Source organism: Durio zibethinus, chromosome 12 (assembly GCF_047325235.1).
Source record: "Durio zibethinus cultivar Kanyao isolate XHJ-2024 chromosome 12, ASM4732523v1, whole genome shotgun sequence".
Taxonomy (NCBI): Eukaryota; Viridiplantae; Streptophyta; class Magnoliopsida; order Malvales; family Malvaceae; genus Durio; species Durio zibethinus.
In genome coordinates, this window is record NC_143173.1 from 6,269,838 (window position 1) to 6,295,609 (window position 25,772).

A 25,772-nucleotide genomic window follows, 5' to 3' on the forward strand; every position below is an offset into this window, starting at 1 on the left:
AATGAACCTAATATGCAGAGGCTCAAAAATCTCTTTCTTACTATTAAGTCAAGGTCTCATTATCTTATTAATGTTAATATTGAATGTACTACTTTAAGATCATGTTTGATATTTAAAATAATAAATAGAATAAGATGATAATTATTTTATAATTATATTTGATTTATATCTAAAAAAAATAAGATTACAAGGAGAATTATTCATAATCTTAGATGATTCAATCATTTCAAAGTAAATAAAATTATTTTTATTCATAAGATTGAATTTATATATCATATTATATCTTTAAAAATTACATCAATAATTTAACATTACATAAATTTTGAAAAAAATAATTTTAACTAATAAATAAAATTATCGTATTCTAATTCTTCAATATCCCAGTGATAACCAGACTGACATCAACCAAATGCATAGATACAAGTAGCAATTTAGGTTAAATGTAATAAATGTCCAAAAACCTGAAACTTTAGCTAATCCAGCAGAAATACCTCTTCTGCAGGAGTGCTTTTCTTACTACCCCACAGCAACTTCTTCTTTTGCTCATTAGTCATATTACTATGGCCCGCCCCAAAGAGGTTCCTATTAACTGCATTTATAATCAATTCACATACCATGTGAATGCAATAGAACAAAACCTTTCGTGGAAACCCAGTTGCCAGTCTACAATGTTCCAACAACAGCAACAAAATAGAAAAGATAATGACTTAATCAATGAGTTTGACAACAAATATGAAATAGAGCTACGAGGTGGATCACTCTTTCAATCATATGAACAAAAATAATTACGGGAATACCAATGCAATAAAAGTACCATACAGAGAAGAACACCTTTAACCTGAATCCATCTTTCCACTAATCAAGAAATTTTCTATAACAGCCATAATGCAGAAATACAGTGTGGCAGCCTTATCAGTAAGAGACCAGTTAAACACCTTTCTTGAAGTGTATGTTATCTAAGTCGCATTTTCAAGTTCAAAACCTGCTTCTCTATATCCATACCAGATACAAAAACTATTTGTCAGACCAAAAGGAGAACAAATTTGGAGCCTATTAGATAGGATAAGGAATAGAGTGAGGACACAACATGATCGAATGCTAAAGAACTTACAGAGTCTCCAAGAAACAAATTTTCCAATGGTTGAAAATGACAAAAGGGATTCCCTTTTAATAGAGGCCATGATTATTAGAGACAAAAATGTCGTGAATTTTGAGGCTTCATCTTGTACATAAGATGAGTACTGAAGACAGCTATTAGACCAATGCAACATTTGATAGCATATTTTCTATGTAAACCGAACAGCCTGAAAGTAATTCATGACAAAAGCACACTAACTACATTTCCAAGTGAGACTACAACTATTTCCGCGCTTTAGTTCCAGCTATCAAAATTCAAAAGATACAACAATTTGAAACAAATGTTGCATTGCTTTCATAAGGCACTTGAGTTCTAAGTTTGAATGAGAGAGAAGAGACAGATGCCCCTCAAAGCCAAATCTAAAGAATACCTAATTCAGCAGCTTTCATTGCAGCAATATTAGCAGCATTTAAGTCATTACTGATGTCAACATCATTGCCATAGACCTGTCCCATGGTCACTCTTCCACCAGTCTCCTCAGCTTGCTCTTGACCGCTTTTCATCAGCTATAATAGAAGAAGGCTTAGAAACTAATCACACAGTTATAAAACAATGGTCTAATAAACACTAATCTAGCGGAGAACAGATATGAATTTAACTGCTTCTAAAATGTAAAATCAAGAACAAAAAAGCCACAAAACAATTACCATCTTTATCATAATCAATGCCCTTGCTTGAGCTAAAGAGTTTCGGTTTCTTAGCCGGAGACTTCTGATTTTTACTATCAAATATAGACTTCTTTCCGAACTGCAGAACTCTATCGTTCCTGTCCTTTTCCCCATTAGTTTCCCCTTTATCATATTTCACCCTTTCTTTCTTTGCAGGCTTTGGAACATCTATATCCTTCAGCCCACTCTTGTAACCTTCTTTGAGGCGACATTTATCATTGTCCCTCTTCATCTCAGAAGTTGAGTCATTCAAGTAGCCCCTGGATTCTTCATAAGATGTTGTGTAATCGACTTTTCTATCTCCCAAGCTTCTATGATAGTCCACTTTTTCATCTTGACCGTCTCTTTCCTGCCTTCTTCGATCTATATCTGTCTCTTCAGAAATATAAATAACATGTCTCCTACCAGACCCAAGACTGTCAGAAGATGAATCCTTGTCTTTATATTTCTGATGCTCTAGAGAAGGTGATTCTTTCTCCTTGTCCTTGCTCCTATTTCCTGAACCATCATATCTATCACGATAATATTTGTCACAATTTCGTGAATTGTCTTTTGACTTAGTAAGGTTGCTTTCTGGTCTTGGATGATCAGAGTGAGTGCTAACTCTTGATTGTCGACCAGAATGTGAGGACAATCTATTGTACTTGTGACATTCATCCGAGCGTTTGTCATTTCTGACATAATCATCATGCCTGGAGTAACCATGAGAACTCCTAGAAGACTGCTGATCAACATATCTATAAGAATCATCATTTCTACTATATTGATTCCTACTAGAATCCCTATCTATTTCTCTTCCATCTCTTCCTGGTTGACTATCAACACTTTTTGCCAGGTCATCCTTCGAAACCAAGGGACTAATGCTACGGTCATGCTGAGGAGAACTTCCTGTAAATATACACATTCAGAAATGAGATTTTTGAAATGTGAGTCACTTTTTGTGGAGATGATTCTAACTTTCAAGGTTCAAGATTGGAAGAGCAGAGAAACTTGCAAATTTTTGTGTCAAGCTAATAGTAGTAACAGTAATTTCTTAAAAGAAGAAAGATATTTGGGCTTATTAAAGGTGAAGCTTCACGTGTTAAATATTAATTAGTTAGTCCAATGGTCCGACAAGTTCTATACACCATACATTAGTCAAGACGTGTAAATTGGACAAGGTTCTATTGTTGTTTTGACGAGTTAAAAGTTATTACTTACATACAATTATCAATCATGAATGAATATATTTGAGAGGGGCAAAATCAATCGAAATAGTGTGATTAAAGAATTTTAGCCATCTTTGTCCAATCCAGACAGCTTTTCCCACTTTAAGCTAACTTACAATCCCTTCTCAATCCAATTTTGATTGAAACTTCTGTTATAACGTATAGATCTGTAAACCTACCACTAGATATGGATAAAAAGGAGTCACCACTAATTTTTTTTGTTTAGGTGTGGTTGGCCACCTGATGTAGCTTTTGATTTATGAAATCAAATTTTAGGTTCGGGAGTCAGTTACACGTGGGAAAGGTTATAGTACCCCCCACAATACCCATCCAAAAGACGGTATCAGTTAGATTTTGAATTATTCAAGCCTTGATTATTTAATGATTTACCAAATAATTTAATATTGAAAATGTATCTTAAAATTGTCACAATAGTTTGGTAGCAATTTAAGATAATTTTCTCATTTCAAGAGTATTTATAGAGACTAGTGTCCCATTTTGAAGAGATTCTGTTATCAAATTTATTGATTTATCTTATTCCAAAAAAGTTAATAAATCTCCTAATAGTTTGGTATGACTTACTTTGAAGCAATCCTCCAATAGTTTAGAGGATAAAAATTATTTTTTATTTTATTACTTTTTGGAAAACTAATTTATGAAATTTCCTAATAGTTTGGTAGATTCCACAGATTTATTTTATAAAGACTTTTTTTGTTTGAAAAAGATTTTTTTTGTTTTTTTGAAAATTCTTATTTGAAAAAATATTTTTTATTTTTGTTTGAAAATATATTTTTTTTGCTAAACCATTTTTTTTATTTTTAGAAATAAAAATGGTAGAAATAACTCTTTTCTTTTTTTAAAAAAATAAAACCAAAAAATTATAAAAAAAATGGGTTAAAAGTAAAATAAAATAAAATCAAATCAAAAAATAAAAATAAAAATAAAATTGAAAAGGGAAAACCTATGATCAAGTTGAATTGGAGCGCGGGTCAGCATGCGAGTCATTAGGTCAACACACGGATCTTGGGTTGTTCAAAACGATATCGTTCTGGGCCACTATATAAGCCATCTTCAGCATTTCTAGTTCAGAATTTCCCATGCTTCCTCTTTCTCTAGACCAAAAAGCTCTGCCTTCTTTCTAGAATTCTTTAAAAAATCCATTAAAAACTTTAACTGAAAACTAAAAATTCCATTGGTTTCTGAAAAAGTCATTGAAAAATTCAATCGAAATCTGGAAACCCACTAGTTTCTGGAAAATTGGTTGAAATATGGTTGAAAAATTCAACCGATCACTGAAAACTTTATTAAAAAATTCAAACTTTCATCGAAAAATTCATCCAAACCTAGAAAAACCCAAAAATTTTTAGAAAAACCCAGATTTCTTCAAATCTTTTCGAATTTTTTCTAAATTTTATCCCGATTACTCCTAGAATCGTCATGAACCCTAATTCTAACCCAAAAACCTAAAATCAAACCCATAATTTCAAATTAAACCCAAAATCTCAGCATTAAACTCCCAAAACCCTTTCTGTTCAAAATTTCTCATACTTTTTTTCCAACAAATTTTTTATGTTTGTCCTCTGATTTTCAATCCAATTTATAGACAGTCTTAGGATGATTTTTAGGAAATGGATCGAATCAGTCTAGGCTTGAATCCTAGGATTGATTATATCCAGGCATAATCCTAGGTCTTTAATTCGATTCTAGTTGATTTTGCATTAAAGGCATTGACTATAAGATTCTAATTTCGATCCCATCTTTTTGTGCATGTGTGGATTGGAACAGAAAAGGAAAAGAGAAAATAAAATAAAAGAATGGGAAAAATAAAAATAAAAACAAAAATATAATATAATATAATATAATAATAATGGCATCAATACTATATACAAAAATACTAAAGAAAGAAAAGGATAATAATAATAATAATAATAATAATAATAATATAATCCTATAGTAATAACAGTGACATTAATAATGACACCATATATACTATAATAATAAAAACACAAATAGGCCTAATTGGGTCTAGATACAGATGGATGTCTACAGCTACCTCTATTTGCATATTTTGTTAGATAGAGATGTTACAAAAACTTAGACACCCACTCTGTTCGAGTCGAATTAGGAACGATCTTCGAATCTGAAAAATGACTTAGATTGAACCAAGATCGGAAGATTGGGACAAAATCATGAGTTAAAATGAAGTGACTAAGACCAAGTCGAGGTAAAAAATAAGTGATCGGGATGAAACTACGAATCATAAGAAATGATATGGATTGAGCCCAGATCAAGTGACTGAGACGAAATCACGAGTCAAAATAAAGTGACCAGGACCGAGTTTAGGTTGAAAATAAATGATCAGGACAAAACCATGAATCATAAGAAATGATCTGATCTGAGCTAAGATCAAGTGACTGAGATGAAAACCACGAGTCAAAATAAAATGACTAGGATCAAGTCAAGGTCAAAAATAAATGATCGAAATGAAATCACGAATTGTAAGAAATAATCTAGACTGAACCAAGATCCGATTAGTGGATAATGTAAGTGCATGTCCTATCTAGAATGCAAATGAAACATCAATTGTGGTACTAAGGCTTCTGTATTCTCATTTTTGTACACTATTGGCAAAGAAACCTTCATTCGTTAGCCTGAATACTTATCCCAAGAAAAATTGTGGAAGCTGTTTTTCTCTTACTTGGAGGAATTCATATTTAGTCCTTGTCTCTTTTAATTCTTCAAGGTAACACACAACTTCTTATGACTTTGTTCAATTATAAATCATTATCCCAATTTCAAAGTGGGGGGATGCAAGTTATGTACTTCTTCCATTCCTGGTAAGGTATTAAGAGAAAGGACAAATATATTGGCAATGTATAGAACTAAGAGAGAATAATAAGATGACCTTCATTTATTTGGATAAACAATAAATTATAAATGATGGTATAGAGATAAAAAAAAAGAATGTACAAGAATGGCTATTTGAAGTAGCAATGCCCTCAGACAAATAATCAGATAACCATGATAACAAATCTCGGATCTCTTTCAAAAACTCAATCAAAATACAATGCCCTAACACCTCAAAGCTCTTTGAAATTCATTATCCTTGGTATGCCTTCCAAATGATGCCATTTTCTATTCACTCGAGTTTGCTTTTATTCAATACAACTTGCCTCTCAAGGTTTTCAACTTGAACTTTTTTTATGTTTTTTTGGTTCAAGTCATCCTTTCAGGTTTTTAACTTGAACTCTTTTTTTTTTTTTTTTCAAATCAAGCAAAGTACTTCTTTACTGCATTACAATTAACAGGACTAGAAAGTTCATCCCTTTCCATTTCTGACAAATTAAGGCTCCTTTCGATTTTACTATATATGGTCATTCTCAATGCGGAATCCATTTTTCCCTATCATCATACTAACTTGGAAGAATTCTTTTCAATACTAACTTTTTTTCTCAAAATTAATGAGGTCTGACCTTTTTATCATGAGTCCTCATCGTTCTTTTTTAGTATAATTGGCCATGACAGAGTGCCATTAATTTTTTTTCTTCAATGAAGTTTAATTGTTCATAATGCTTTTGGACCCATTTAGCTTATTTTAATCCCATTTCCCTTAGGACTTTTAGGGATGGGATCTGTACTTTTATTGGCAATATAGCTTCCATCCCATAAACTAAAGAAAAAAAAGTTACCCTAGTAGAAGTGCACACTAAAGTTTGATACACATGTCAAGCAAAAGATAATTTTTTATGCCAATCCTTGTATGTTTCAGTCCTCTTTTCCAAAATCTTTTTGATATTTTTATTTGTAGTTTTCACTGCCCTATTCATCTTTGGACGATATGAAGTTGAATTGTGGTATTTGATCTATAACTGAATACATACCTTTTGCATCATCTTACTATTTAAATTCTTTGCATTGTCTGAAATGATTCATTTTAGGAGCCTATATTTGTAAATTATTTCTCTTTTGATGAATTTGCAAACCACTGATCTTGTCATAGTTGTGAAAGAGGTAGCTTCGACCCATTTAGTGAAGTAATTAATCATCACAAAAATGAATCTATTTCCATTTGAGGCCTTTAATGTGATAGGATCAATGACATTCATATTCCACATAGAGAATGGCTAAGGTAGTGCTATAACATGTAAAGCACTAGGTGGAGCATGGATCTTATCAGCATAAATATGGCATTTATGATATTTTCGAGCGTAATCAATGCAATCTTTTTTCATTATCAACCAGTAATATCCAGCTCGTATGACCTATCTTGCCATCATATATCCATTTACATGTGTTCCACATATGACATTATAAACTTCCTTGATAATCTTTTTGGCCTCAAAGGCACCTATACAATGTAATAATACTTGGTTCTTACCTCATTTGTATAGAATTTCTTCATCCAAAAAAAAAAAAAATCCCATAGCTAACCTTCTCAAGATTCTTTTATCATTTTTTGTTGCTTAATCTAGGTACTACCGATTCTTTAGATATCGCATAATATCATGGTACCAGGGATGGCCATTCTTTTCCCCTTTCAAGTTAGCATAATGGGCTGGCACATCTTTGATATTTGATTTGATAGGTTGAATTTTAGCAGTATCACCAATCTATATCATTATGGCCAAGATAGCGAAGGCATCTGTAATTTAATTTTTTTCACAAGGTAAGTGTTTAAACTGAATTAGTTTAAAGTGTTTACACAACTCTAAGATGTATTTGTGATATGGGATAGGTTTTGAATCCCTTGTTTCTCATTCACTTTTTAATTGATAAATGACTAGAGCTGAATCTCCAAACACTTTAACATTTCAATTTCTCTATCTAAAGCAGCATGCAGCCTCATAACACAAGTCCCATACTTAGTTACATTATTGGTGTAATTAAAATTCAATCTTGCTATAACAGGATAGTAGTGCTCTGTTGGAAATATTAAGACTGCTCTAATCCTATGCCTTATGGCATTGGTGACCCTATCGAAGTACATTCTTTATGTCTCTTCTTTGCCATTATCTTTTCTATCCCTGAGTTGGCCATTAATTCTTCATATTGAAAAATCCAACTTCATAGGTTCATAATCATCAACAACTCTATCTGCTAGGAATTTAGCAATGATACTTCCTTTTATTGCTTTTTGGCTCACATATACTATATCATATTCTTAAAGCATCACTTGCCATCTTACAATTTTTTTTGATAGTGATGGCTTCTCGAAGATGTATTTGATGGGATTTAATTTAGCTATGAGACAAGTTGTATAATAGAGCATGTATTGCTTGAGTCTTTTAGTTGTTCAAGCCAAAGTACAACATATTTTCTCTAGTGATGAATACTTGGACTCATACTCTGTGAATTTTTTGCTCATGTAATAAATAACCCTCTCTTTCCTATCAAATTCATCTTATTGGCCTAGCACACATCCCATTGATCCTTCATATACCACTATGTATAGAATCAATGGTTTTTTCGAAACAGGGGGTGCTAATATTGGATGATTTGATAAGTACTATTTAATTTTATGAAAAGTTTCTTGACATTATTCATTCCACTATCCAAGATTATTCTTTCGAAGAAGTTTGAAAATAGGGTCACATTTAAGAGTGAGTTAAGAAATGAATCGAGAAATATAGTTTAATCTACCTAAGAAACCTTGAACCTCCTTTTGTGTGCTTAGAGAGGATAAATTTTGAATGGCCCGAATTTTGTTTGGGTCAACTTCTATTCCTCTTTCACTGACATAAATCCCAGTAACTTTCTTAACCTGGCTCTGAATGTACATTTAGCCAAATTCAGTTTAAGCTAAAACTTTCTCAATCTCTCAAATAATTTTTTGAGATTGACTACATGATCCTCTCCTTTTGAGACTTGGTAATCATATTATCCATATACACTTCAATCTCCTTATGTATCATATCATGGAAGAGGATTACCATAGCTCTTTAATAGGTTACCCTAGCATTCTTTAGCCCAAAGGCATGAACTTGTAGCAAAATGTTCCCACATAGTGATAAATATGGTTTTTTTCATATCATCTTGGGCTATCTTTATCTTATTGTAATAAAAAAATTCATCCATAAATGAAAACATTAAATGTCAGGTTGTATTGTCCACCAGTGTATCTATATGAGGCAAAAGAAAATTATCTTTTAGACTAGCTCTATTCAGATCTTGATAGTTTACACATATTTGTACCTTTCCATCCTTCTTGGGAACACGTACTATATTAGCTACCCATTTAAGATATTTAGCTATTTACAGAAAGCCTGCATCAAATTGCTTTTTAACTTTTTTTTGGATTTTCAACAGCATATTTGGTTTCATTCATCTTAGCTTTTGCTGCACTGGTTTGCATTCTAGCTTTAATGGTAGCCTATGCTCCACTATTTTAGTACTAAGTGCAAGCATATCTTGGTAGGACTAAGCAAATACATTCACAAACTCCCGAAGCAAATCCTCTAACTATTGCCAATCAATTGTTGAGAGTAAAGTACCAATCTTAACTTCTTTCTTGTTTTTGTCATCACCTAAATTGATCAATTTAATAACTTTTTGATAAGGCTCAATAGATTTATCTTCCTGTTAAATTAGCCTCATTAAAGTCGAAGACAAAGTGTATTCTTCAAAATTTTTTTTAATATAAAATTCATCGATATTAATTGAATTTTCAAAGTTAAACCCTAGATCATTATCATGATTACCTTTGCATTCATTTGGGGACCTGAAAGTTAATAGAATAGGAAATATTGATTAGAATTTTGATAAGGTAATGAATGGAATGGAAGAAATAAACAAAATGCATGCTCCTATTTTTATTGACATAATGAAAAATAAAAGGCCCAAACATAAGAGTTCATCCCAATGTTTTTGGGCATAAGTAATTAGGAGATGTGATTACATTAAAAAAAAATTAAAAATAATAGGCATTTGGATGACCTTTTAATTCTGCAATTCATATCCAGATGGGTAGGGGTAGACCAAAACTTCCTCATTTTGACTTCCATTATCCAGCATATGAATAGATAGCTTGGCAAAATTTTTTTTCCATTTTGGTTCTTCTTTTGTGTCCTCTTCAACTCCCTAGTGTATGTATCCTTCAGGAATGAAAATTTCATTCATATAGGGAAAGATCATTAGTTCTTTCTTTACCCTTTTGTTGTTATTCTACCACTTCTCCATCTCATAACCCAATCCTAATCTGTAACTATAAGCTTAAATCTTAAGAATCTCCCTAATCTCTTAAAGGCTTTTGCTTAGGCTGAACTCGATACTCCAACCCTTCTTAACCAATTGATTAATCACAATCTGGTTAAATTTAAATCCTTTTTCCACTGTATTTATAGGTTCAAAAGATCGGTAAGAGCACTCCAATGATTCTTCTGCCACTTTTATATATGGGGCATTTATGGGTTGGGTCACCAATAAATCTTTTTCCACAACCATAATCACCAATTGTCTTTCCATATTGATTTTGATCTTTTGATGTAATGAAAAGGGATGGCACCCGCCTTTTGGATCTATGGTTTTCCCAATAAATAGCTATATGATAAGGAGATATCCATGACTTGAAATTATATGTTGAAGACATATGACCTAATCTGTATAGGCAACTCAACATCCCATAAGACTTCTCATCTAGCCCTATCAAATGCTTGGACCACTATCTGATTATTTTGGATATAGGACATATCAAAGGGCAGCTTGACTAAAATGGACACAAGCATGACATTAATAGCTGATCCATTATCAATAAAGACCTTAACTACTATATGGCCTTTAACAGTGATGTGTAATGCCTTGGTGCTTTTTCTACCTTCAGGGCAAAATCTCATCATCACTAAAAGAGATATGGTGTGGCACCACTAAGTTAACTGCTAAATTATTTACATACTCCATAAACATGTTATGGGTCACATATTCCTAATTCAATACCTTTAGCAAGCCATTGTGATGTGGTTCAGAATTTAGGAAAAATGATAATAAAAAAATTTTGGTTGGCATCTTATTTAGTTTCACCATAAAATATTCACTGTGTTTGACTATTTTTAAAAACTCATAAGCCTCTTTTTCGGGCACAAACTTTGGAGTATCCTTCTCAGGGATTTTTGTTTTAATTTGTTTTTCCTTCTCTTTTCTTGTTTTCTCCAAAGTTTTTAGAATATAACATCTTTCACTTCTAGTTATGCTTCCTACACTCGTTATATTGGTAGTTTTAGCTTTCAACATTTGCTACATTTTAGTCATTATTTCACACTCATATCTTCAAGGTACCATTTTTTTTTATCTATTTAGAAAAATAGACGTGGGACTCTGAAAGCTATTGGTTTGGGAACAAACTTATTCCCAGCTAATTGTGGCTTTTCCTTACAATGTATAGTGATAGGTTTTGGTACCCACCTGTCTGTCATAGCCACCCTAATGTCTTCTAAAGCCTTGGACTCTTTATATAACTTTATTTGGTAAGAGTCCATCAGCTTCTGAACTTTACCATGGAATTGCCTATAGACATCAATCGAGTGCCTTGAAACCCCACTATGATGCTTACATCTCTGATTTGGGATACATCTTCCTACATAAATGCATTGAGCTACTAGTTATATCATCCCAACTTTATATAAGACTTCATATAGCTGGTTAAATGGTATTTTAAGCTCATTTACTCTCTTTTTCACATGTTTTCTACTTGTATCTAAAGCATTGACTGTATGACTGGGTAGGGGATTCTCGCTAACATTGGGTACTGAATTTCCACTATTGTCAAAGCTTATAAACCCTTTCTTGATAAGATTTTATACCCTATGCTTGAAAGGGGCATAATTTTTAGTAGAATGTCCTGTTACTCCAAAATGATAATCACAATGAGCATTGAACTCATACTATTTAGGGTAGGGAGGTTTAGGCTGCTTAGCTAAAACATGAGTAATTAAATAATTTTTGTAAAGCTCTTGATATAGCTCCATATAGCTTATTGGTATAGGATCAAAGGTAGGTCTTTCCCTTATTCATGGTTTTTTGGCATTACTTGTAGTGTCGACTAAGTGAGTAAAGGATCTTGGTGAAAATGGATAAGATGGTCAAGTGGTTGATTGGTAAAAAGATGCAAAAGTATAGTTCATTGTGTGGTGGTATGTAGGGTAGGTAGACCAAGAGTAGTTTCTAAATTACTGCATTTAAAAATTCATAGCTTGAGTCTCACTCTCTTTCTTCTTAGGTGCTCTTTTGAAAGACTCACTTTTTTCAAGCTTACCATTTTTATGGCATTTTTTATGATCTCTTTGAAAATCACCATATCAGTAAAGTTTTTACTTGCATTTTCAATCATTCTTTCATAGTATGGCGACTTTAGAGTACTCACAAACAACATGGTAGTTTTCTTCTCTATTAAGGGCGTTGTGCCTAAGCAATTACATCCTGCCACCTTTGAGCATATTGCTTGAAGGATTTGGAAGCTTTCTTTTCCATTCATTGCAAAAAAAAGGTGGTTAAGAGCCATATCAATAATGTGACGGCATTGATTAATAAAAGATCTAGTCAAATCTTTTCATGTCTTTATGTAAGTCTCATCTGATTAAATGTACCATCTTGCTGCAGACCCAATCAAGCTGTCTTGAAACACATGCATTAGTAGCTTCTTATTACTAGCATGTGCTATCATTTTACGACAGTACATGGTGATATACGTGATGGGGCACTTAGTACCATCATACTTTTCAAACTCTGATACTTTGAATTTATGTGGCATCATCATGTTTGGTATTAGGCAAAGTTTTATTGCATTCATGGATCCATAAAAATTAATTCTTTTTATAGCCCTCAATCTTTCCTTAAGCCTATTCATGGCCTGATTAGTTTTAAAATTCTCTAAAGGCATAGTTGTTTGTAGCTTATCTTTTTCCTTTGCTTTATCTGCAGTAAGGAGTTAAATGGGTTCAGCTATCTTTTCAGTATAAATAGGATTGTCATAACTTTGGATGTTCTCATGATCGGATGCATAAGTCATCCTCGGATAATTGTACTTTGAAAAAGCTACCTATTGAGGTTGAAATATCGGGACCATTTTAGTCTGTTGTGAATCAAAACCTAAAGGATATATTGATTCAATAGCTTCTAGTGAGACATTCCCCTTTATTTCTTTTCCTCTGTTTGCTTTTTCCAAGGCTTCTAAAATCTTTCTAAACTTTCTTTCAGTGCCTTTTGAGCCTTTTCTATCTTTTTAAGATAACTTGCATTATCTTGCTCTATTTTCTTGGCTTTAGCCTAAGTATTGTATGGATGTATAGTTTTTCTTACACCTTAGTACCATAATTAAGGGTCAATGATGATGTTATGATAATGAATGAATGAATGTTAATGTATGAGAAAGAAAAGAAAAGAAAAGATAGTATTTGCCCCTTAAAATTTAACCAAAAAAAACTTTCATTTATTCCATAAAAGTCTATTTTACATCAAATCTAATACTGTCCCTTTATAAAAATACCTAACTTGCTCATCTGGCCTTTAGCCTCCTCAATGAAGTTAACAGTTTTTGTCCATGCTCCCCTATTGGTGTAACCAAAGCTCTTAGTGCCTCAACCTTTTCTGCCATCCTACCTGCTTTGATCACAACTTTGTCTATTTGAGCTGTGAGACGCTCTATGTATCTTTGTCTTTCCAACTTTTCTTTTTTGTTGTACCCAACCTGATAGGATAACTCTTTGTACTTTTTCGTGAGTGTTCTAACACGATCATTTTGTTTATTCAACTTCAATGTTAAAGTCAAAATGTAATCTAAAAGCATTTGATTCTCTTACTCAACCTTTCTAAAGTCATCTTTTATTTAGGCATGCTCTTTTTTCAATTATTCATTCTCACAAGCCAGATCTGTGTTGTTTATTTCTTTAGCTTGCACCTATATGTGCAACCTTTTATGTTCTTGTCATAGCTTTTTGAACTTTTTAAGGGCATCATCCCATTCGCTAACAACTTTCTAGGCTTTGTTGTATTTCTTGGAAATCTTATGGACTTGAATTTCTAATTTTTTTGCTTTATTTTAACACTGGTCCTTTTCTTCTTGCAGCTTCTAAATTTCTTGATTTAGTTTTTTCTTCTCCATTTCATGCTCTAACTTTGAAAGCTTATTGTCTAACTTTTGGCTCACTCGCAAGTGATAATCTTGAGGCATAAATGTAATCTCCTAATCTTTCTTATTTCTCTAAATCATATACCACCGAGTGACTCTATTGGCGAATGGCCCTAGGATTACTCTCTTGAGCTTCTTCCAGGCCTTAATCATGCTATTAATCTTCTGAAAAGTTTCGAGCTCTCCATATAAATAGTCAAACTAGCTGAGCTTGCAGGTCATAAAAGTAAACTGCTCAACTCCATGCTGTCTCCTTACCATCAATGGTGCATAACTCGTTGACTTCCATAGACTTAAAAGTGGAATCCCTGTCTCATCTCCACATTGATACAACATAGGTTCCCTATTATCCATTGAGCTAACCATTTTACCTAACCAACTGTGAGCCCTTACAGCAGACACTTTCACTCTTTCTGAGTCTTTGCTTCTTGCTAAATGCTCTGACAAAACTCCCTAATCAGACTCCAAGTGTAGAAATAAAGTTAGGTAAAAACACTTTTCTTGCATTCGAAATGGCTTTTCATCTATATATATAATAAGGGCATACAACCCATAAAATGTGCTTTGTCATTATGCCTACAAAAATTCAGAGATCTGATGATTTCTGCTAAGATAGTTAGTGAAAGATTACACCCTCTTTTAATTTGCTTAAATAAATCCATCACTTTTATCTCAATGTGACCTAAGACTTTGAGAAAAATGACCAGCCCATATATTGCAAAAGTAAATATGTTCATCCCTCTATCATCATTTGGATGTTTGATAATGAAATCTCAGTGAACCTCTCATTGAATACCCTTATGATCTCTTTTCTCTCGGATGTATGTGTAGACACCCTAATTTGTCTAGGCCTAGGCTCGAGCCTATTGGGCCTGATTCAATAGAGGCCTAAGCCCATTGGGCTTAGTTCAACTCTGGCCTAATTTTAGTTTTTAATTTTTAATTTAATTTTTTTTATTTTTTTCATTTTTGTCATTTTTGTCATTTTTGTCATTTTTATTTTTTTATTTTTTTTATTTTTATTTTGATGTCTTGATCCAAAAATTAAGCTTTAATTTTTGTTTTTTCTGGAATAGTTTCTGGTAAAGTTGGACTGGGATTCAAGGATTGAATCCCAGTAAAAAAAAGAGTAAGAATTGATCAAAAATTGTTTCTGATCAATGCCTATAAATAGAGACTCAAATATAAATAAAAAAGGAGAAAAAATCAGAGAGGGATCAGAGTGAAAAGAAACAAAGAGGTGAAACAAAAGCAAAAAGTGTTTAGAGGCATTATAGGATTTTTAGAAGATTTTTTTTGAATTTTTTTAGTTTTTTTTTTGAAAATTTTCCAGAATCTAACGAAATTTTTCAGTGAACTTTGAATTTTTCGATGAGTTTTTCGATTAGATTTGAAGATTTCGATGGCTTTTTTCAGATTTCGATAGAAATTCAACCAGAATCTGAGATTATTTAAAGAGATGGATGAGAAAAAAGAGAAAGGAGAGAGAGAGGGAAAGAGGCAATCTGCGAAAAATGAAGGGGGGAGTCTTTTATACCCTGCTAAATCGACGTCATTTTTGCTTTAGTAAACCCAGAGATCCACACGTTTTGCCAAGATCTGACCCGACCCATAGCACACCTGAACCAGCGACCTATTTCTCCGCCTGGGTTCCAATCAAGCCGAGCTGAGACTCCGAGCGCATTTGAGCCGTGATTTCTATCTTGAGCCGAGCCGTTTCCCAGCTTGAGCCGAGCCGTTTTCGAATTTTTTTGGTATTTTCTTATTTATTTTATTTAAGTATTTTATTTATTTATTTATTATTTTTTAATTATTAAATTAAAACAAAGTAAAAATAAAACTTTTGGGAATTAATATTAATTATCCAATGATGGAATTTATAAAAATTTCAAATGGTATATTTTTATAAAATTCCTAAGTGAGAAATTTTATCTAAATTTGTCCCAAATGGTGGAATAATATAGATAAAATTTTAATAACAATAATTAATATTTATTTTCAAACAAAAAATTAGAAACATAAAAAGCATAAAAATATATAATTTTTGGAATTAAATACAAATTACTCAATGATGAGATTCTTAGAAATTTCAAATGATAAATTTCTAAGAAATCTCTTGGTGAGAAATTTCTTCTAAATTTGGTTGAAATGGTGGAATGATTTAGATGAAATTTCAATACAAGTAATTGCATTTTTTTCCAAATAAAAATTTGGATTGAAAATATTTGATAATTATTTAAAGATGAGATTCTTGGAAAGTTCAACTGGTAAATTTTGAAGAAATCTCTAGGTGAGAAATTTTCTCTAAATTTGACCTAAATGGTGGAATAATTTAGATGAAATTTCAATAAAAATAATTGTCATATTATTTTCTTTCCAAGGAAAAAAGAGAAAAAGAAAATTTCTAAATAGACCCAAATTGTGGAAATTTTAGAAATTCAAAAGAGAAAATATTTCTAATTTAGTCCAAATGGTGGAATAATTAGATTTATTTTCAACAAAAATGGTAATAATAAAAAATAATAAATAAATTTTTTTCTGACGATGAAGCCTTTTCAAGATACCTAAATAGGATTCTTAAATACTCTTAAAGTGAAGAAATATTTTTTAAGAGATCTACTAGATTGATGGAAGAATCTTATGAATTATTTCCAATATTTGACGTTAAAATTTGAAACCATTAGACTCAAGATCTTAGGATAAATTCGAAATAATATGGTACCATCATTTAGATGGGCATGTGGGGGTGCTATAACCTTCCTCATATGTGACTGACTCTTGAACCTTGTTTTGGGTTAGTAGACTTGAACCTATTCTTTTAGGGACCCTTAGTCAAGCTTAAGAGTTCCCTAAGAGGATAGATTCTTTATGTGGTTAATCACACCTAGTAAAAAAGATTGGTGGAGACTCCATTCATTTGTTAAATCTAGCTATAGATTTTTGAATCTATATGTTATGACAGTTTGGCGACTTCATTGGGGACTGCTAAAGAGTCAAGCCATAATTTTTGAATTTATCTTATCCTTTGAACTAATGGTTTTAAGTTATTTGTTTACTAACATTTTTTCTCTTGTTTTTGTCTAATTTATAGGGACGATAACCATATGTTCCTTCGCACACACTATCACATGCATTTGCATTACATGAGCTCTAAACCCAGGCTCTATCCCTCTTAGGAGGGAGTAAAGTACCTACACTCTCGTGAGATGATAATCTTCGCAATAGCTAGCAAAATACTCCCACTCAAATTAAATCCTTTTCATTGGTAGCCTGTGATGAGTGAAGATTGGACTGCCTTACTAGTCTGTGATGGACAATGATGTAAGGAATAATTTGGAAACCTCTAGTGGTTAAAACCACCTAACCCTATATATAGTTTACCCCAAAAAAGCCAACCTTAAGATAGAGTCCTTTCTACTTATCAATAGATATAACCTAAGATTAAGACACAAGAAGGAACAGTTCATTATCTAACCATTTTTGTTTGTTTTTGTGCATCATAACATGCATCCTCATGTTTTAAGCATTATCATGTTACATCATTCTATGCATCATTTCCATCCTCATGTTTTAAGCATTATTATATCATATCATTTTATGCATCATTTTCATAATCATATCTAACACCATCATTTGCATATAGGAAATATTTGCCACATATCAGTTTTTGATAAATTAAATCTTCTATTTACATCAATGGAAAGTCAAATGCAACTAAAGTCTACATCAGTACATCATGAGTCTGCCTAGCAACTGAAAATCAATCAGAGGTAGGTCAAAAAAATAAGGAAATTGCTTGCCTGAGGGCTTTATTTAATCATTACCTGAGAAAGTTCATCTCGAGCTACAACAAAATGATCTAGCTGACTTAAGTAGTGTTTGGGGATGTATGAATAGGATAAGGCATGAGGCATTTAAGAATAGATATGGAGATATAGCTTCACTGCTTCAGGTGGAATTGGACAATAATTTGATTAGGGCTATCATCCAATTTTAGGATCCTTCTTATAGATGTTTCATCTTTAATGAAGCAAACATGGTGCTAACAATCGAAGAGTATATGGTTCTACTTCACTTCAATCTAGCAAACCTAGACAAGATTTATTGGTCCAACAAGATGGGCTATAGTAAAAAGCTAGTGCAAATGCTTGGACTTAGTTTGCCTTAAGTTGATTCATGTGTGATAAAATGTGAAAGTAAGGCTATTCCATGGAGTTTTTCTGTGAGATTTCATCCAGGGGCCCATAGATGATGAACAGGGATTAGTGGCTATAGCTATAGCTTTATATGGATTGGTGATCTTTTTGAAAGTCATCAGATATGTTGATGTCGTAATGGTAGATTTTGTTGATCAATTAGCATATCAGTTCAATGCAGCACCAACCATTTTGGCAGAAACTATTCAATCTCTAAACTTTTGTCGCATAAATGGTAAAGGTCGATTTAATAGATGTTTACAGTTGCTTTATGTATGGATCAAGAGTCACATGAAATGCAGAGAAAGTCAATTTCATAAACCATACATTCATTCCAGCATCCCCATCAAGAAATTCTGTTCCAGTACATGGTTTCAAGCAAAATTAAAAGAAGAATGCATTTCCTATTTGTGAGCCTTTGATAGTCCAAAGATAGTTTGGAAAGCACCTTAGATGTGTCATGATACAATATTAGATAGTTGTGAAAATCAGCCATGGGTGTTCTTATTAGGCTTATGGGGTGCTGTTACTTATGCCTAAACTTTGGTGAGAAGACAATCTGGATGTGAGCAATTCATTTCGAAAACTTATGGACTTAACCGGTGAGAGTTCTCATTCATTGATAAAGGGGCATATGGAATGGTTGAAAAGATCAAGAAGGCATGGAAGCAAACCACCAAGGTTAACCAAGGGAGGTTTACTTACGACGTCATCCCAGAATATAATGTATGGCATGCAAGGAGGGGAAAGGATATTGTGCTTCCTAGTGAACAAATAGGGCATTCCCCAAAACCCATTTTTCAGGATTCTTTGCTTAAAATGGAAATAGCTAAGAGAAAACTCTAATCCGAGAAATATGAGTTAAAAGAAGAAAATAAGCGATTGAAATTAGAAATGAAAGAAAGTCTATGACTTCAAGAACTGAAAATCCAAAGCTTGACAGAGTAGAAAGATCAATGGAGAGCCTTATTTAATGATCTAAATATGACACATTCATCAGTCACACCTCAGCTTGCTCGACTGTTAAAAGAAAATGAATTGCTAAAAGCAAGGGTGGAAGAAGAACAAAAGGCCACCACTAGAGCACATAGACATAGCCAGATGTTCAAGAGATAGTGGATCAATGCACAGCAAAAGTAAAAGCCTTGTCTGATGAGTGCAAGAGACAAACTCAATAGAGTAGGCGATGGAAGGACATGTGCACAGAAAAACAAGTGCATCTAAGGCATTTGTTTGATCAGTTATCAGTTGCTGCAAATAAAGCATAAGAAATGGAAGAAAAAGTGAAAAATTTAAATGTTGTGGTGCAACCAGTGGGAGTCCATGGACAACAACTGCTTGATTTCCTAGATGAGGCACAAAATCATTATCAGTAAGCTAGGAAGTTTATAAAGAGGCATTAGAAACAAATGATGATGTTTAGGACTTTAGAATATTTCTTTAACTTTATTATGATGTAATTTTAAAATTTTATTTAATAAAGTTTCAAATGGAGATTTCTTTTATCAATATTGGTGATGTGGCAAATATTAGTATATTTCATGCATACATTTGCATATCATGCATAGTTCTAATAATCCTACAATTATGGTACTCAAGGTTTAAGGATAGCTTCATCCAACAGAAACCTTACCCATCGATATAACACCAGAGCCAAAGCTAGACAAATGGAGCAAGAAAACTCTCACTAATTTGAAAAATTAGAAAATGCTCAAGAAAAGATTGAGAGTGAGTTGGCTAAGATTCTGGATGCTCTTAACAAGTTGAATAAGGGGAAAGGGGTAGAAAAGAACACAAGCCAACAAGGCCCTCCATCACAAGAAGTGACTGATCCCTTATATCCACCTGGTTTTAGTCCACCTCAAGCTCAGTCCACACAAAAGGTTCCACTACAACAATTCGCATACCCTACATATCTTGAAATGTCATCAGCCTCTAATTCAAGGCATTTTCATAGCTATGTGAATCCTGTCTTTACTGAAAAGGTAGTAGAACCAATTCAAGTCCCTGATCTGAATGAACTGAAAGAAAAAGACAAGAAAAAGATAAAAGTAGAAGCTTAGGAATACTCTAAAATCAGTATGCTAGAACAAAGGCTATGGGTTGTGGAAGGAATTGGTTTTTATGGTTCAATTGATGCTGTTGGGCTTTGCTTAATTCCTGATGTGGTCATTTTTCCTAAGTTCAAAGTACCAGAGTTTGAAAAATATGATGGTACAAAGTGCCCGAAAACTCATATTACTATATATTGTCGGAAGATGGCAACTCATGCTCATAATGAAAAGCTACTAATGCATGTTTTCCAAGACAGCCTTATTGGTTCTACTGTTAGGTGGTATGTCCAGTTAGACAGAACTCGCATCTGTTTCTGGAGCGACATGGCCCATGATTTTATCAGTCAATACCAACATATCATGGATTTGGCCCTTGATCGTGTATCTTTGTAAAATATGAAGTAAAAGGTAAATGAGTCATTCAAAGAATATGCTCAAAGATGAAGGGATGTAGCTTCTCAAGTGCAACCTTCTCTAACCGAAAAGGAAACTATAATGCTGTTTGTTAGCACTCTAAAATCTCTCTATTATGAAAAGATGATAGATAATGCGATTAAGAATTTCGCTGACATGGTGATTTCAGGAGAAATTATTGAAAGTGCCATCAAGCATGGTAAGCTAAAAGGAGGGGAGGCATCCAGTAAAAAAGCCCCAAAGAATAAGGAGACTGAAGCTTAGGCTGTGAGTTTTGATAAGCAATAATTTAGGGGTTATCAACCCTATCCATCCCAAGATTATTCTCTATACTATCCTACTGTGAATAATACAACATCTTACCCATACCAGCTAGCTTCACAATCACCTTATTCATTCACATACCAGCCAAATTTAGCCTTCAAGATCCTACATACAGCCTTAACATTCAAACTCCTGCAAAACCCCAAATTCACCCTACTAACCCAGTAAGTGGTTTACGAAAGCAACGGACTATCTGAGAAAAATCTGTATTTGATTCAATCCCCATGACTTATACGAAGTTATACCGAAAGTTTTATAATAGCCACTTGATTGCCCCCAGTCATGTGGAGCCACTTAAGCCACCCTATCTTAAGTGGTATGATTCTACAGCCCACTGTGACTACCATTATGGAATTGCTGGCCATTCTACTAAAAATTGCACTACTTTAAAGCATAAGGTGTAACGGTTAATTAAGGATGGAATGGTAAGTTTTGATTAAGAAAAACCAACAACACTTAATGTTAGTGGCAATCCACTGCCAAATCATAATGTCAATGCTTTGAGTGAAAATCAAGAACACATTAATCAGAAAAGGCTTAAAGAGCTACAATGAATCGAGGGGCAAGATATCAATAAAGATCATTCACCTGATCGCATAGGGGCACACTTTTAGAGAATGAAGATAAGGCTGGTTGAAAGTTTTTTTTTATCATTTTAAGATTTCTTTTAGAGTAATGTTAGGTTTCTTTTAGGCAATAGGATTTCATTTGTTATCATTTCAATAAAAGGTAATTTAATGCATTTCATTACATTTTTTTTTTCACTTAACCATTGTTCCATGCTTTGTCACATTTTATAACTTTTCATTCCCATTCTCAAATTTCATATGATGAATATTTAGACAATGATAACAATAATTTTGGGATTTAATTTTGAGAACTCATTCACACTAATATGAAGAGATGGTTTAAGCAAAAAAAAAAGTAAGATGTTGCTAGAGGTGAAATAGATATGTCTTGAAGATGTGCAATCTTTTATACAGATCCATGAGCTTATTTTTGTTCAATAGATGATGTTCGAGGAAAGTATTCATAATTGAGATGAAAAATGGCCATCTTTCTTTTACCATTTGAAAAATCATTCATTGCTACCCCTTTGAGCCTATTATTTTTAAAAAAAAAAAAAAAACCCTGACCAAGGATCATCCTCTACATTGGAGGTATTTTTGAAAAAAGAAAAAAGAGACAAAAGATCGTAAAAGGTCTCAAAGAGAGAAAGCAAAGCAAAATGAAAAAAAGAGAGAAAAGAAAAATACCACAAGCAAATTAGGGTAAAGTAATGAGAATCCTTTGTGTAGGGAATGAGATGAAAAGAAAAGTAGTAAAATGATGTAGAGTGGGGCAAAATGCCAAGTTATATCAAATGATGATCCTTTGGTTTTAAACCCTTTAAACATATATATTAAGCCTATTTTATCCATTTTTTTCATGATCTCATACCATGGCCTACATTACAACCTTAAAAAGTTTATTTGGATCAAGTGTGAATGCTCGAATTGAATAATCATATATTGGGCAAAAACATGCTTATGATGGAATTATGTTATTGCCTTAAAGATTAATGTGTGAGAGATATCAACAATGGATAAAAGATGAGAAAAAAAAAAGAGAAAATGGATGAAAAAAAAAAAGAGAGAAAAAAAAAGGTGAAAAAAAAAAGAAAGAAAAAAGAGAATAAAAAAAATATGAAAGAAGAAAAAAGGAATACTCAAATTAAAAACCCAAAAAGGTAATTTGGGTAAACCAAATCTCTGAAATGAAAGTTGGATGAACAGCTCAAATATATAGAAGATCAAGGCATCTAAAGATCTTCTAAAGCTGGGGTAAAGTTTGATGAACTCAAAATGATTTTGATAATCAATAGAATGAGTTTTTGAAAAAGAATCTTGAATTAATGTTTAAAATTGTTTGAATATTCATTTGTCCCAGTGACATACAGCCAACTTGTTTCTTTCCCCATTCACTTTTGCACTAAGACTCACTTCTCATTGATTGCTTTTCTCCCAATGCACTATTTGCTTTTTTGTTCTCACATCCCTAAAGTGAATCGAGGAAATGTTTGATTGCATTATGTTTGTCAAGAATTGAAATGATAATGAATGAATGAATATGTGTTTAAAGGAGTCTTGCATTCTTTTGAAAAAAAATCCAAGATGATAAAGAAAAATGAAGAGATTATAGAATCCTGAGAAGGATGATTTAAGATAACACGAGGTGTGATCCACTGATGAAAATGGTGATGGATTGGTCAACAAATGAAGAGAGTGCAAAAACTTGAAAAGGTGTTATGACCAAGTGATGAATACAATGATGAATTGGTTGATAAGACCTACGAGTTATGATTGAATGATAAAAATAATCAGTGGATAAAGTTTGATTTGGAATGGTTAGGGTTGAGAAACCTACGTGTGTAACCTAGTGACGGATGATGAAATTTGTTCGGAATGGTTAATGCTAAGACACCTATGAGTAATGACCTAATGATGGTAAATGAAACTTGTTCTGAAATTTGTTAGTGCTGAGAAGTCCATGAATGGTGGTCAAGTGATGATCAATTGATGAAACTTATTCCAAATTATTGAGAAACTAAACAAGGAAAAAATGTGAAATGGTGGAGTTTTGAGAGCCATATTACCACAATTATTTAGGATTTCATGACATTATTGACATCCGTATTACATGTATCATGTTGACATCGCTGCTTGAATAGTACATGCATATAATTTGATGAATTAAACTTTGTTTGGACATACATGGTGCTAGAGAATCTAGGTTATTGCATTTGCATCATTAAGAAGGCATTGCATCTTTGGTCTTGACATTCATTCATGCAAAATTTTGAGTCACTTGAAACATAAATTATGAATATTTTGATGAGAATTTTTGAGAACTCAAATGAGAATTTTTTAGTTTCAAAATGAGAATCTTTGAGAAGTGAAACCCTAAAATTTGTCGAATGTAAATCTTCGAACAAATGAAAAGTTTTGAACTTTTGGATGTGAATCTCCAAAATTCAAATGAAAAGCTTTAGATTTTTCGATGTGAATCCCAAGTTTGCCAAATGAGAACCTTTGAAAAGCCTTGAACTTTTGGATGTGAATCTCCAAAATTCAAATGAGGATCTTTAAATGTTGGATGCGAGTCTTGCAAGTTGCAAATGCAAATCTTGAGATCTTGCAAATTTGAATGAAACTGAAATTTAGAAAATCAAATTTCAATAAATTCTTACGAAGTTGAAAGGTTTTTACGAATCTGAACCTCTGAATGTTGAACTCAAATTGTGAATCTTTGAGTTCTTATTACAAAATTCCTTCAGTCATGATCTATAACTCCTTTGGACATGATTGTTAATGAGCAATTTATTTATTTTCTCAAAGTTCGTTGCCTCTATTCAAAGGAGCAATTTATTTTTCAAAGTCCATTGCCTCTATTTAGAAGAGCCATTTATTTTCTCAAAGTTCTGTTGTCTTTATTCAGAGGAGCCATTCATTTTTCCAAAGTTTTGTTGACTCAATTTAGAAGAGCTTTGCTTACTTTTTTTAAAAAAAAAATGTTGAGTGGAGTCTTGAATGGGTGTCTACCTCTTTACACAATTTCTGTTTCATAGAAAATGTGTAAAGAGGGGAAGTTGTAGACACCTTAATTTGTTCGGGCCTAGGTCGGGCCTATTGGGCCTGATTCAATAGGGGCTTAAGCCCATTGGGCTTAGTTCAGCTCTGGCCCAATTTTAGTTTTTAATTTTTAATTTTATTATTTTCATCATTTTTATTTTTTATTTTTATTTTGGTGTCTTGATCCGAAAATTATGCTTTAATTTTTGTTCTTTCTAGAGTAGTTTCTGGTAAAGTTGGACTAGGATTCAAAGATTGAATCCCAGTCAGAAAAAGAGTAGGAATTGATCAGAAATTGTTTCTGATCAATGCTTATAAATAGAGACTCAAACAGGAATCATAAAAGAGAAAAAATTAGAAAGGGATCAGAGGGAAAAGAAACAAAGAGGTGAAATAGAAGCAAAAAATGTTTAGAGGTAGTATAGGATTTTTAGAAGTTTTTTTTGAATTTTTGGAGTTTTTTTTTGAAAAATTTTTGAAAATTTTTCAGAATTCGACAAAATTTTTCGACGAACTTTGAATTTTTCAACTAGTTTTTTTATCAGATTTGAAGATTTTGATAGCTTTTTTCAGATTCTGGTAGAAATTCAACCAGAATCTGGGATTGTTGAAAGAGAAGAAAGAGAAAATAAGGAAAGGAGAGAGAGGGAGAAGGAGGCAATTTGCAAAAAACAAAGGTTGGAGTCTTTTATACCTTGCTAAAATGACGTCATTTTTGCGTTTGTAAACCCAGAGGATTAACGCATTTTGCCAAGATCTGACCCGACCCGTAGTGCACGCAAACCAACGAACCGCTTCTTCGCCTGGGTTCCAACCGAGTCGAGACTCCGAGCCGCGTGTTTGAGTCGTGATTTATGTCTTGAGCCGAGCCGTTTTCAAAATTTTTTTAGTATTTTCTTATTTATTTTATTTAAGTATTTTATTTTTTTGTTTTTTTTTAATTATTAAATTAAAATAAAGTAAAATAAAGTAAAAATAAAAATTTTAGGAATGAATATTAATTATTCAATGATGGAATTTATAAAAATTTGAAATGGTAAATT

The 25,772-nt window shown here is 32.7% G+C and overlaps 1 protein-coding gene across 1 annotated transcript in view; it reads right to left on the minus strand.

Moving 5' to 3' along the window:
- Nucleotides 1-473: 473 nt before the first annotated feature.
- The window catches only part of LOC149515632 (uncharacterized), a 30,875-nt gene continuing 5,576 nt past the window's right edge, over nt 474-25,772 (minus strand). Inside the window, exons 3-5 of the mRNA XM_089741763.1 lie at nt 1,775-2,694; nt 1,509-1,644; nt 474-589 (exon numbers count right to left, since the gene is read on the minus strand). Coding sequence (XP_089597889.1) covers nt 474-589; nt 1,509-1,644; nt 1,775-2,694 — 1,172 coding nt within the window. The remainder of the gene's footprint in view (nt 590-1,508; nt 1,645-1,774; nt 2,695-25,772) is intronic.